The 14,152-nt window shown below is 36.5% G+C and overlaps 1 protein-coding gene across 4 annotated transcripts in view; it reads left to right on the top strand.

The window, feature by feature from the left end:
* The first annotated feature begins 425 nt into the window (after positions 1-425).
* ANO4 (anoctamin 4) overlaps positions 426-14,152 on the top strand; it is a 1,520,875-nt gene continuing 1,507,148 nt past the window's right edge. For all 4 annotated transcript variants that reach the window (XM_044087781.1, XM_044087780.1, XM_044087779.1 and 1 more), the window contains exon 1: positions 426-633. In XM_044087781.1, coding sequence (XP_043943716.1) covers positions 570-633 — 64 coding nt within the window. In that variant the 5' untranslated portion in view covers positions 426-569. The remainder of the gene's footprint in view (positions 634-14,152) is intronic.

The following is a 14,152-nucleotide window of genomic DNA, read 5'->3' as shown; positions in this document are numbered from 1 at the left end:
AAAGAATTTTGAATTCTACTAAATGCTACAACCAGATCAAATCATGTGCTCCTAAATGAAGAATAAAACATACTGCAGTATTTACAGTAACAGTACTCGGTGCAATATTGTGAAAGTATTGTTGTTTAACACTGCAGTAAAACTATCTGGTATAGAACTCAAATGGAAGTGAGTTGCTTGTGATCTGATTAGTCATAATAGGAGCAAGAACTGCAGCAATAAAATATCTACCGGAATGAGTCTCTGCGGGGAAAATGTGGTTGTCATCAGTAGCATTGTATTAATCTTTTAGATTATTACAGGCAAGTGTGCTGTACATGGATAAAAACAACAGGTTTGAGACCTCTGTGTTTTATGATGCTGGATTTAAATGTTGTTGTCTGAGAGTAAGGAAAATTATTCATTAAAACACTGGTTCTTTTCTTATTTCAGGTATAAGCTCATCTCTTCATGGGGCTGAAAGACGTCCTCAAATTCATCAAAGGAGCTGTGCGGCCAGTCAGTCTGCTTCTCAGCGCCTGCCGGCTGTCAGGCATTCTTCTTTCCCAGCAGTCAGAAAATCAATAAAGATGGAAGCCTCCTCTTCTGGATTTACGGAAGTAGCAGCCACAAATGGAAGCCACGCTCATGCAGGTTAGTATCATACTGCCAAATCATTCAGACTGTTAAAACCAGAAAGAATCTGTGCTGTTAGCACCATCATGATTTGTAAACTGAAGCAGAAGTTCAGAAAGAATAAATAAATGTTTTCTTATACTGACCTTTGGTATGAAATGTTTTATGTATTGATCTAAAAAGTGTCACATAAAGCTGCATTCAGTCATAACAGAGCAGAACAAAACAGTGTTCTTTCTTTAAGCATTTTACAAAGTTTTCTAGTTGTAAGCATCTTAGTATGGACTCCCTTAATCCCTTTATACTATCAATATGAGTACAAAAAACATGTTATAATGCCATATTCTTATTACCACAGAGATAGCCTTTCACTTATTTAACATTGTCATATTTTACTGTGGTACAAAAGAAATATGCTGATTGCAGAAAGGAGCAACCGCAGAAAGGTAAATAAACTGTGGCATTAACGTGAAGTTTTTATATTGTTGTCTGCTACTTGCTATCTGTCAGGGATCATGAACTGTCTAAGTGAGGTGCCATAGTTAAACTCACACTGAAAGGCTAGTTGCTATAGTAGCACACCAGAACCAATTGTCCTTTGCAGGCAATCATGGTATTTTGAACTGTATGCCAAACCAAAACAGAAGTGACTATTGATACACAGAAAACTGTGTATTTTCACTGGCAAAGATAATTTAACCAAAAATTCACTCCAAATTTGTTTGCCATTGTATAACCATACAGCCCACATACAAAGAGCCTCTGAACTACAGCCCACATACAAATGTGCCACCAAACTCAGTCTCTGTACTTTAGTTGAACACACTTAACAGCTGAAAATGTGGTACATAAAGTATTTGAAGGGATATTGTGGCAGCAGGTGATCCACTATTGTAGTTACTCTGTCCTTTGATTTTTATCATTGCAAACTGCACAGGTACATTGTGTCTAATGGGTCTTTTAGAAAGTGTTTCTAATTGTGAGCTAAACTTTGGTGTATAAAATGCTTGAAAGTTTCATTTATTCAGAACTATTGGATGCTTTGGTTACCTTTTCTCATACTGGTATAACTATAAAATGGTTAGCTAGGATATTAGCCTGTTCTTTATTGAGTGGGTGAAAAAATGGTTATAGAACAGAAAACAGAGGGTATCCATAAAGGGACGGTTTACATATTGCACCATACTGGTGTGATCTGGTCTTGAACTAGCAATGCATAATATATTTTTTCAAGTATTTCCCAGTATGATGTCTGCATCATCAAAGTTTGCATATGAATATTAATTGGAGGAATTACACACACTGAAGAGACCATTAAAGAATGTTAGATTGTGCTAACTTGGCTTACCATGTAGTGTGTTTAGATGTAGGGGCCCTGCGGTTAATGTATTCATATGTCCATATGTTAACAAATATTATGCTTAATACAGCATCTTCATTAATAAACAGTATCATTAAACTAAGTGTGCAGTCATACCACTATAGCTGCTGTAGGTATACTCCATCGCTTACGCTAAATAATGACATTGCGTGTACTAGGCAGATGTGTTGGCAACAATCCAAACTTTAGATGACATGCATCTAATGTAAAATAAAAAACATGTGACTCTATCATTATATTGTTTAGTATGCATAGCCTCAAGAGATCAAACTGCTTTAATTTCAGTTTCTCTCTCACAATTCCAAAGCATAATTGAACAGGGAAATCTCTCTTTACTCCGTCACAGATCACTTACACTTGGAACAATTCCATATAAACTTTACAAATCAATCAGGTAAGCATCGATTGCTGACCCTGTATTTGTACTTGGTTTTACTATGAGGAATCCTTGGTTTCAGTTACCATGCAGCATTAATGATTTTCTCTTCTCAGATCTATTTCTAGAGTTTTAATCTTCTATATTTAATATGGGTTGTAACAATTCACTGTTTCCTGGATATGTTGACAGGTCTAGGAGTATGGATCATGTTATCAATCAGCATTTATCAAAGTTACAAGATAATTTCTGTGATATATTCAGCCAAGTAACAGCAGCACATTTTAAACCTCCATTGTATAAGTATATTGATAATTATAAATTTGAAGACCTCAGTAGTAAATCTTATATCCTTGGTGGTCTTTTGCCTTGAATTTGACAGCCATATCTATGAATCAATGCACAAAAGCACCATAGTGAATATGACAAAAGCAAGCACTGAAAACGGGCATGATCTATGAAGTTAAAAATAAAGGAATTGCAATGCAAAATACTTTTGTCAGGGTCAGTAGCACTACTTTTCTGTGACATGTCAGTAGAATTTCCACAATGAAATGATTATCATGTTGACGAAGTTTTTTTACTAATCTCATCCAGCTGGCAAACCTCTCTTAAGGAGACTTGTAGTATATGAAGGTATGCAAAACTAATTTCATGTCTTGAGTATTTGGTATTTGAGTTAATATAAAATAGAGGAAATATTTAATCAGGTAAAAAGCTACTTGTGTGTCTGTTTCTGAAACATCTAGCATCAGGGAAGGATACTGACAGAGGCAATCCAGTTTCAAAAACTGCTGTCACCTCAAAATAGAACAATGACAGCGAATTTAGTACTTGCATGTACTAATCTTTCAATAAACCACTATTCATTTTTTGCTCTGTCTTGATTACTTGCTTTGCAAGGTTGAGAGGTATTCCAAATGTCCCTTGTCCCTCCCCTTTTAAATCACAAACTATTGCAAGTATTGAATAGTGCCTCAGATCCTCCATATAAATAAAAAAAAAAAAACATACCTTCGCTAACTTATCAATTAGTGCAGCAGGTTAAAGCAGTGATTTACTTCTCTGTAGCTGGGTATTTTTGTAAACACATATGTATTTTGTTCATTTCATACCTGGTGTCTTCACTGTACTAATATCTTCTGTTGGAGGTGGGAGGATACAGGGGAGGAATCCCTTTTGGTACTTTTAAGGCATTATACTTACAGTAGTACACATGGTATTGAGTGTTCCTCTTCAACATTTTTTTAATTAAATGCCCATAATTCACTGTATATAGAGTTCTTTGGTCTCTAGTGATTCCCTAGAACCACATCTACAATGTTCTCCCTGGTGTCTAGTGTTTATACCCCATCACTATTATGTTTAAGTGCAGTTAGGTTAGAGAATTTCTGTCTAGCAGCTAGTGTTTCCCCCCAAACCACATGTAAAGAGTTATCCATGGTGGTTAGTGGTCACCCATGACCCAGTGTTGCAGGCTTTGTTCATTAGTGTAGTCTGTAGTGTGACAACCTCCCCCACAACACACACACACACACACACACACACACACACACACACACACACACACACACACACCTCATCTATACTTTGCCTAGGACCTCTCCCTCTTTCCTACTGTGACCTCCCAGGTAGACACACACTCACACATGTAGCCCCTCCCATATACACACTCTCACAGGTAGACACACACTCACACATGTAGCCCCTCACATGAACACACTCTAACAGGTAGACACACATTCACACATGTAGCCCCTCCCATACACACACTTTTACACATCCCCTAACACTACCTGACCACTAAAATCCCCAGCACTTTCCTTCACCATGATGAATAAAATCATGCTTGTGGCCATATTCATTACCACAAGAAGCCAGGAGTGGCCATGATAAGTTACATAGCCTAGAGATTTACTGAACTGCTCAGCTGCATAAATTCCTCCCCACAGGCAGTTCCATGGGAAAACACATGACTAGTTAGTATATGACTCTCTTCCAGAATGTCTCACTGCCATTTAACATGACCGCAGAGCCAATCCAACACAGTGCTGTATGTCTTTCTATTGCAGCACCATGGTAGGGCCGTCTCTGAATTTGAAATGGTTACCATGAGTTGTACACCTTGTGTAGACCTCATTGTAATCTTTCTGCATGACGTTTTTTGTGTCAAGGAACCTGAGTATACATCTTATTGAATAATGTGGATTTTCATCTTCATCCTGTGTATCTCCACAAGATGCAGCTATAGCAACTACATTCATTTATGACATTTTTCTAATTGTTCTTGGGATTGTAATAGATCAAAATAGATTGTGGTGGATTTATAGTGTTGTTCAGTTAAACTTTAAAAGTCAATGAAAATTTAATGTAATGGTGGATACAAAGGGAATAGGAATAAAATGTAATGTAATGGTTGATACAAAAGGAATAAGAACAATGCTGCAAATTTACCCCTAATGCCTACTGCTGCTTCTTTAAACACACAAAGTGTATCAAAAATAATAGAATGTTTCTATTGTGGAAGTCTATGTTCAGGAGAGAGCAGGCTTGGACTATTATTTATACAGTGGATATAAAAATTAAACCACAATAAATCATTTCAAAAATTTCCCACCTTTAATGTGACCTAGAACCTGTACAATTCAATTGAAAAACAAACAAATCGGTTAGGAGAAAAAGTATAAAAAATAAAAAACATACAATAAGCTGGTTGCATAAGTGTGCACACCCTTAAACTAATACTTTGTTGAAGCACCTTTTGACTTAATAACAGCATTCAGTCTTCTTGGGTAGCAGTCTATCAGCATGGCAAATCTTGACTTGGCAATATTTGCCCATTCTTCCTTGCAAAAGTGCTCCAAATCTGTCAGATTGTGACAGCATCTCTTGTGTACAGCCCTCTTCAAGTCACCCCACAGATTTTCTATTGTATTTAGGTCTGGGCTCTGGCTGGGCCATTGCAAAACTTTAATTTTCTTCTGGTGAAGCCATTCTTTTGTTGATTTGGATGTATGCTTGGGGGTCATTGTCGTGTTGAAAGGTTAAATTCCTTTTCATTTTCAGCTTTCTAGCAGACGCCTGAAGGTTTTGGGCCAAAAGTGACTGATATTTGGAATTGTTCATAATTCCCTCTACCTTGACTAAAGCCCCAATTCCAGCTGAAGAAAAGCAACCCCAAAGCTTGATACTGCCACCACCATGCTTCACCGTGGGGTTGGTGTTCTATTGGTGATGCGAAGTGTTGTTTTTGCGCCAAACGTACCTTTTGGAATTGTGGCCAAAAAGTTCAATCTTGGTCTCATCAGACCATAACACATTTTCCCACATGCCTTTGGGAGACTTGATGTATTGTTTTGCAAATTTTAGATGAGGCTGGATGTTTTCCTCTGCAAGAAAAGGCTTCTGTCTTGCAACACTACCACATAGTCTAGACATATGGAGAATACGCGAGATTGTTGTCACATGTAGTACACAACCAGTACTTGCAAGAAATTCCTGCAGCTCCTTTAGTGTTGCTGTAGGTCTCTTGGCAGCCTCCCTGACCAGTTTTCATCTTGTCTTTTCATCAATTTTGGAGGGACATCCAGTTCTTTGCAACGTCACTGTTGTCCCATATTTTCTCCAGCTTTTGATGACTGTCTTCATTGTGTTCCATGGTATATCCAATGCTGTGGGAACTTTTTGGTACCCTTTCTTCTGACTGATGCCTTTCAACAATGAAATCCCTTGATGCTTTGTACGCTCTTTGCAAACCATGGCTTTTGCTGTAGCAGGCAACTGAGTAAATGTCAGAAAAATCCTACTAGGGCAGCTGAACTTTATTTGGAGTTAATTAGTCTCTTTAATTGATGGTAGGTGTGTAACCAAGAAGACTGAATGTTGTAATTAAATGAAAAGGTACTTCAACAAAGTATTAGTTTAAGGATGTGTGCACTTATGCAACCAGCGTATTGTACATTTTTATTTTTTATATTTTTTCCCCTAACAGATTTGTTTTTCAATTGAATTGTTATAGGTCACATTAAAGGTGGGAAAAGTTTTGAAATGATTTATTGTGGTCTCATTTTTTTTATATCACAATAACCTGGCATTTTAACAGGGGTGTGTACAGTTTTTATATCCACTATATGTCAAGTTGTTTTTATGTGTAGAGCATAGCATATACATTTATAACGCAAAAAGTTACCCAGACTTTTCTTTTGTGTACAGGGAATTTGCAGCATTCATATAACACAGCTGATTTGTCTGAAACTCCATGGTGGAATCTCTGCTCTTGATTTATTTTCTTAGCAAAGAAACATAGAAGCAGGAAATAAATGTTTCTACCCATGGCTGTTTATAAATAGTTCTCTGTTTAAAATGAACATGTCACCTTTAAGACTCATTAAACAATTTGTTAAACTGACAAATTCATGGAATGAAGGGTTAGAGTCCTGACTGCTGCGCTGACGACTAGGGTGCAACTAGTGGCCCTCACTGCAGAAGCTGAATGTTGTAGGTAGGACAGGAGTGACATGGCTGAGCCCATTCACTTCTCCAATGGGGAAGAGGTAAGACATTTGTCTGTGAATGCGTCCCCTACACGAGTTCTTCTTTGGAGGCTAGAGAATCTATGGTGGTGTTTGTTCTTAGCTGGTTTTGACTTTTGTGGCATGTTGTTCATAAATGCAAATGGCATCTTCATGCTATGCCCATTGCATGCCACTTGGGAATACTAGCTGGGTATGTGTAGTGAACTGTCAAGACTTAAAGCAAAACAAAAAATGTCTCAATCCCCACATGCAGGCAATGCCGCTGGACCATCAAGGGGAAGAAACAAACAAGACACGGGGTTCTCATCTCTGTGGAAATAAAATGAAATAATACAGCAGCCAGAAATGAGGCTTAATGGTCAACAAAGAGTCACACCAAAACTATCTGCTTCCATTTTAAGTCACTTACATATTCCTTCTTCCTGTTCTGGTTACTGAATAGCAGTACCATATGTTTATAAGGTGTTTCTTCATTGATCTTGGCATCTTCCTGTTTTGGTCATGAGTTACTTGTTTATGACTCAGCCATTACCTTAAGGGTATATGCTCAACTGACTGACAGAAATTTATATTTAGCCTTATATATGTACAGAGTAAGAAATGATCAATATATGAGCAACTATAAAGCATATAGACCCTGCATACAAAGTGGCACCAAACTGGAATGACTTTCCAAAATATAAATATTGGAATTAACAAAGAATACAGTGGGCGGTATAGGTAATCTGGCTTTGGGTCTTTTTATATAGTACTCTAGATATTTGTTTAATATCAAGGGATATGAGTACTGGTTTGCGGTATATTTGGATTCTGTGATACATAGATGGATAAAGAGCGTAAATCTTCTGGACAATTGTCCATGGTATCACAGTTGAATATTTTTGAACTCAGATTCTCAGAATGATCTGCAGAAAATCTGTTTGAACATCCTGTGCTCTGCAAGTAACGTGACATAGGCATTTCTACAAATAAGAATTATGTAGGCTGTCATGCACATAATTCTGATATGAAGAGAAGCATTACATACATGGGAAATTAGTTCCATTCATCCAAATGCTCTATGAAAATACTTTTACAACATTTTTTAAGTCATGTACAACATAGTTTAATGATTAATATTACAGCTTTGGTCTAAGTCAGAAGAACTTGAAACAAAATCTGCAAAATTTTGTACTACTGTTATTTCACATCTTTCCAGCCAATACATTTTGTGTGCTATGAGTTTTATTCATTTACTTATTTTATTGTTTACTTCATGTTGTTAACCAGGGCATAGCCCTCATTAAGCTGAACCATTTTGAGACTCATCCTGTGACGTACATACACAATTCATCAGAGAAAGGACTTTTTCAACAATGCATTCAGTCAGTGAAAGACGTATCATAGAACTGATCAATAAGGATCTAGGGAACCTCTAAACACTGGATCCATCTCAGTTTGAGTTCATCAAGGACAGCTTACTCAACCTGATGAACTTTGGAAAGGTCACCAAAGTAATAGATGAAGGGAAAAAGGTACAACAGCATAGATCAACTTGACCACATTTTTGACACAATCCCCTAGTTGAGTATAGTAGAAAAACTAAATAAACTCATAATACACCCCAACATCACCACTGGATTGCCAACTGGCTCACAGATAAGATTCAGGAGATCACAGGTACTGCTACTAGATCTAGAAATGTCATTGTGACCCTTTATTCAGCCCTCATTAGGCCAATCATTGAGCATAATGCCCCCCCCCCCATTGACATGTATCTGTCCAGACACATACAAATGGAATGCCCACAGAGACAGCTTACCAAACGTATGCAAGGCCTAAACAACATGCCTTACATGGACTGGCTCAAAGCCTTGTCCCTGTACTCTCTTACTGTAAATCATCAAGTAAAATGGCATCAAAATACTTTGTCTAGGGATCTAATTCTCTTCTACAACATCAACATTTTATATGTGTCAAGTGCTTTTTGAAAAACTGAAAAAGGCCACATAACATTGACAGAACAGTTTGGAGGGACAGGTATGTCTTGGTGAGGATAACACTGTTCTGAAACAGACTCTCTAACCACATAAAGCAAAGCTCAACCCTGTTCATATCCAAGCACAACTTGGATCAATGGGTGCATAATAGAAAATGTACCCCTGGACTGCCTCCTGTATTACTAATAGACAGAGGTAGATCCTAAATGGTTTATCCCATACATGGGTTCCCTTGAATTATCTATAATATGATCCCAGTTATTCTCACTAGGGATAATATATAATTATTAATATTAGGATGGATAAGTTTAATCTAACAATAATTGGGATAGGTTAATTCAGGCACCAAAAGTGAAATTGATTAGGCTTAAAACGGCATGCAGCTGACCTAGTGCTTGCCTATGATCCTCTGTTACCCTGTTTTGTACAGTATTTGTCACTTCCTCTGCCTTCCTTTTATCAGTAACTTTATTGTACAAATCACATGCAGTCTTTTAGCATGTCAGTCTTCCTCTGAGGTGCTACTGTTGTGAGACCATTCCTGATTCTATTAAGAATTTGAGGAACAGATGCCATTTGCTATTCTTTCTAATATTCCACATTGTGAGATGTTTGTCATACCTCCTTGGACTAGCGCATTTTTTATATATAATTACGTGCTACAAGTATTTATTTATATATTTATTTATGTATTGCGTATAAACATGGTTGCATTTTTGTAAGTACATGACAAACACAATTCGTGCAACGTGCAACTGCATACAATATACATATCTATAAATATATATATATATATATATATATATATATATATATATATATATATAGATAAATGGATTATATATAGTAGATATATATTTATACATATATATATATATATATATATATATATATAGAGAGAGAGAGAGATTTTATATATATATATATATATATATACACATATATATATTAAATATATATATATATATATATATATATATATATATATATATATATATATATATATATATACTCCTCCAGTTGTGATGTACTAACACATCCATTACAAGCCATTCAGGCAATCAACTAATACAGGATAACAGTACCCCTCAAAAATATGACAAACCCCGTCTTCCCCCACTTCCACGGGTTAGATGGGATAAATGTATCAATCACTGAAACCTATATTAAAAAGGCAAATGATTTAAGTCAGGCTATAGGCAAAGTATAGTCCTTGACAGACAACTACACTGCTTTCATCAGGGTTCACATTTTCCACAATTCATTCATTCCCATCCAGGAAACCTTTATTTATTTTATTTATTTATTTAGTTTGTTTACAGGAGTAGTGCACTGATCATAGAAGTTGCTTTGCAGGCAAAGCCCAGATAAACCTTAACAGGAGAAGCATCTCTCTTCTGATTTGTATTATGGATCACTAATTGTGTCCAACATGACACTTCAAGTCCTGTAATATTTTGTAAAGCCCAGTTTTCAGCTTCTCATACCATATCTAACCTTTCTTAGTATATTGTGTGTAGCTTTCTGCCAGTGGTCATAATATGTCACTCTGAATATCTAGTCACTTGTGGCAAACACATTCACTAGTCTAGATGTTATTATCCAAATGATACTTGGTATTGAAATGTATAATATGTTTATCATTACATAACACATCTAATCTGGGAGAGGAACTGCCCTCATAAGGAGGTTAACAGATATATGTTCTCTTTTATAACATTCCTGGTGTTTCTGATGCATTCACACCCAAAGATACTGTGACACCCATGCCCTGGCCCAGCAATCAAGGAGCCTCAATCTTCACCGCTAACACCAGAGAGGGAGTCTCATGTATGAGGAAAGGATAACAAATACACACAGTAAAGTGCAATTTTCCTTATGACCACACAGAGATCACAGTCAGTCCAGGACTGGTCACTTCCTTGCTCTCCAGGTCCCCAATAAGACTCCCCACTGACACAGCTATGTGGTCCAGATCTCAGCCTAGTGGGCAAGCTAAAACCTCTAGCACCCTCTCTGTCCAACCAGTGCTTCGTGTCCCTGCCCAAGTAGCTGACACACACACACTTTGAGAATAGTTTATACAACCACACAGACACTCCTGGGGAAGGCTGGCACAGGTTCTCCAGCTGTGCCCCTTTTTCGCAGACTATATGGTAGTACCAGCTGCCACCACCCACTAATAATTATCAGCTACTCAAAGGCCCTTAAAAGGGCATCCAGTTATTACTGTGCAATATTATTATCCAATTGGTAAGTGTGACTAATCAGTCAAGGCTTATTTGGAGTGACTTGGACAGTAAACTCTATAAATATGCAATGTACTCTAGAGCTTAACTTATTTCTACACAAACCAGCCACAGTTAAAAGGTTTTAAAATATTTAATAATAAATAATTAAAACCACAAGACAATACTTTCTACTACACAGTGCTAGTCAAAGAGATCAGAGATCACACAGAAATACTTAAAATAAATCAGTAGTACAGTTCTGACATCACAGAAAAACACTTAGTCTAATCTTTCTATTTCCTAGCTATTTCTAAAAGAAAACACAAGTCTAAGACAAACTTACATAAGAGCAAGACAGTGCTGTGAGTTGGATGCTCAAGACAAAAATGCTTAATGCCTTCTGATTCCCTCTGTTTAAATTGCTATTGCAGTTCCAATAAACATTGCATATTTTTTTTACACTTTCCTGGTGTTCCCAGGCTGACAGATATTACATTCTTTTGTTATCTTGCAGCTGCAGAAAACTACATCAATAAAAGACCTTCCACATGTAAACTCTAGTAATTATTCCCTAAGTTAAAACAATAGGCAGGATGCCTTCATCTAGCCCGGCCAGAGCCGAATTATAAACATCAAAGACAGTCATGAAATAATTTGAACTTCAAAGGGCAAACAAGAATTGCTTGTCTTAGCTTTCTTTACAGCAGAGGGCAATGTTGTTACATTGTTTTAAGTTCACATTTCACAGCATATTCTTTCATTTAACAAATCTGCAGTTCAACATTCATATTTACAAATGATAGAATTATGAATAAAATCCTATCTGGCCAGGCTGGCAGTCTTCACAGATACATACAGAGGAGAGTCTAAAACTTTTAGAACTGTAAAACAACTTTCATCCTGTCCCGAAACGGTGCAAGGGATTTTGTGAGTATAGTACATATTCAAGGAAATTCATTTTTGTTTCTCCCTATGTCATTGTATGACAGAGAAAAAAATCCTCTTCCACGACTCTTCTGTTTCCCACATTCTCTTCACTTTATTTGCCTGCACCAGTTCTGTTTTCCTGGGTGGCTTCTGAGAGCCAAAGTAACCTGAATCTTATATAATTGAAATGGTAATTTTCTTTCCACCTATGCTATAGTCTAGAGCAAAAAGTAATTCTCTTCAGCAATAATGTTCCAGTAATTGCATATTGCAGGTATTCTGTTGAGTAGGTTGAAAGTATTCATTACTTTTATTTGTAAAATTAAGAGCAGACACCTTTGTAATATGGTCTGTTAGAGCTGTTGCAGGTATAACTGTTGAAGCTGGTTGCTTGCCATTAAAACCTCATCCTATATAATTTTTTAACTTATTTGCTTCCTAGAAGATTATAGTCATTGGAGAAGTAGAGTTCCTTTGTATCGTGTAAGAGTATACTCATCACAACAAGAGAATTCACAATAATCTAGAGATGTGTATACTCATCAGTGCTTTCAAAATGTAATTTCTGAAGTTCTAGGACAGATACTTACTTAGAATCAAAGCATCAAGGTGGTCAAATTGGTATGTACATGGCTGATGCTATTAATTTTAGTTTGAAAAATGTTATGAAAAATATTTTATATTTTCCATGCTTATATTAATAATGCGAACATGGAAGGTAATACTATAAAATGGGGTGGTGTTAATAAAAAGTATATACAACACAAGGGATGTGAAGGCTATTCAAGATATAAATAATTGTTTGATTAAGCAATTTTGAATGTTAGCAGCGGTAGCGTTGTCGTCTCACAGCAAGAGGTTCTCCCATTCGATTCTCAGCTAATGCACCTTCTGTGTGGATTCTGCATGTCCTCCCCATGGTCGAGTGGCATTCGAAAGACATGCGTGAATGGATGTGCCTTCATTGAAGGTTGGGTGTCAGTCTGGCACCTCGGCACTGTAAAATTCTACTGCCAATCATTAGCGGACCGGAGTTCCGTTGTGGTGACCCTTAACCGGGAAAAGCCGAAAGAAGAAGAACATTAGTATTGTAAATGCTGTGTGACCTACAGGTGAACAATGGAGCCATCTTACATACATCATTAAAGTATACATTTTGCCATTGGTACTTGCTATCTATCATGCTTGGATTTGAATACTAATATTGTTTTTTTGTAATATTGTGAAAATATTATGTATATATTTTGTATATATATTGTACAATATCAAAAAACAGCAGAGTTCCACCCACTGTCCTTATAAATCATTGGAAAGCTCTCAGGTAGATAAGCAATTGTAGTGACACTTTGGATCTGTCTTGCACACTTGTAGAGCTTCTTCCCATTGTTTCACCATAACACTTATGATCTTTGATAAGTAAAATATAATTTCTTTTAAATCTTCAACATAAATTCAGTATCAGCAGTCAGACCTTTGACACTAACACTGGTGCGTTGTCCAGTATCAGCAGTCAGACCTTTGACACTAACACTGGTGCATTGTCCTTTTCTAGTGAAGAGCTTTTTTATATATATATATTTGTTGTAACTTGCACTGTTTATGAGATACTGAAAATCATATGAGATGGATTTTCATACTATAAGTTTAGAGAAAAGCTCTCAGGAAGGAAGATAATTCCTAAATTGTAAAGCATCAGGAAGCAAGGGGATTAATTACTGTAGCTTCTTGCTTCTCAGGACAGAATGAGTTAAAACAGTGTACCATTAATTTTCTTTGATTTTTTTCCTCTGCTCTGCTACACAAAGGGAAATATTTGTATTAGTGTTGCACTTAACTAAAACTGGCATCTTATTTTTAGCATCAGTATACAAAGCGGTGCAGTGTCACTGAGGTTGTAGACCCAAAACATGACCTGTGTAATTCTACTTGTGCAGTAATAAATACATCACATATTTTCCTTAATTCCAAATATAAAATGTGGCTCCAAGTTTCTTTGAACAGTGCTTAACAAATGTATTTATTTGTTTCTATTGGTCAAAGAGCTTTTAAATAGTAATTGTATAATTGATTTTTAGAAGTGAAAATGTAAGTGAGGATCACTAGTGTGC

This window comes from Protopterus annectens, chromosome 11.part0 (assembly GCF_019279795.1).
Source record: "Protopterus annectens isolate FY-2018-M chromosome 11.part0, PAN1.0, whole genome shotgun sequence".
Taxonomy (NCBI): domain Eukaryota; kingdom Metazoa; phylum Chordata; order Ceratodontiformes; family Protopteridae; genus Protopterus; species Protopterus annectens.
This window is presented reverse-complemented; position numbering and strand designations above follow the sequence as displayed.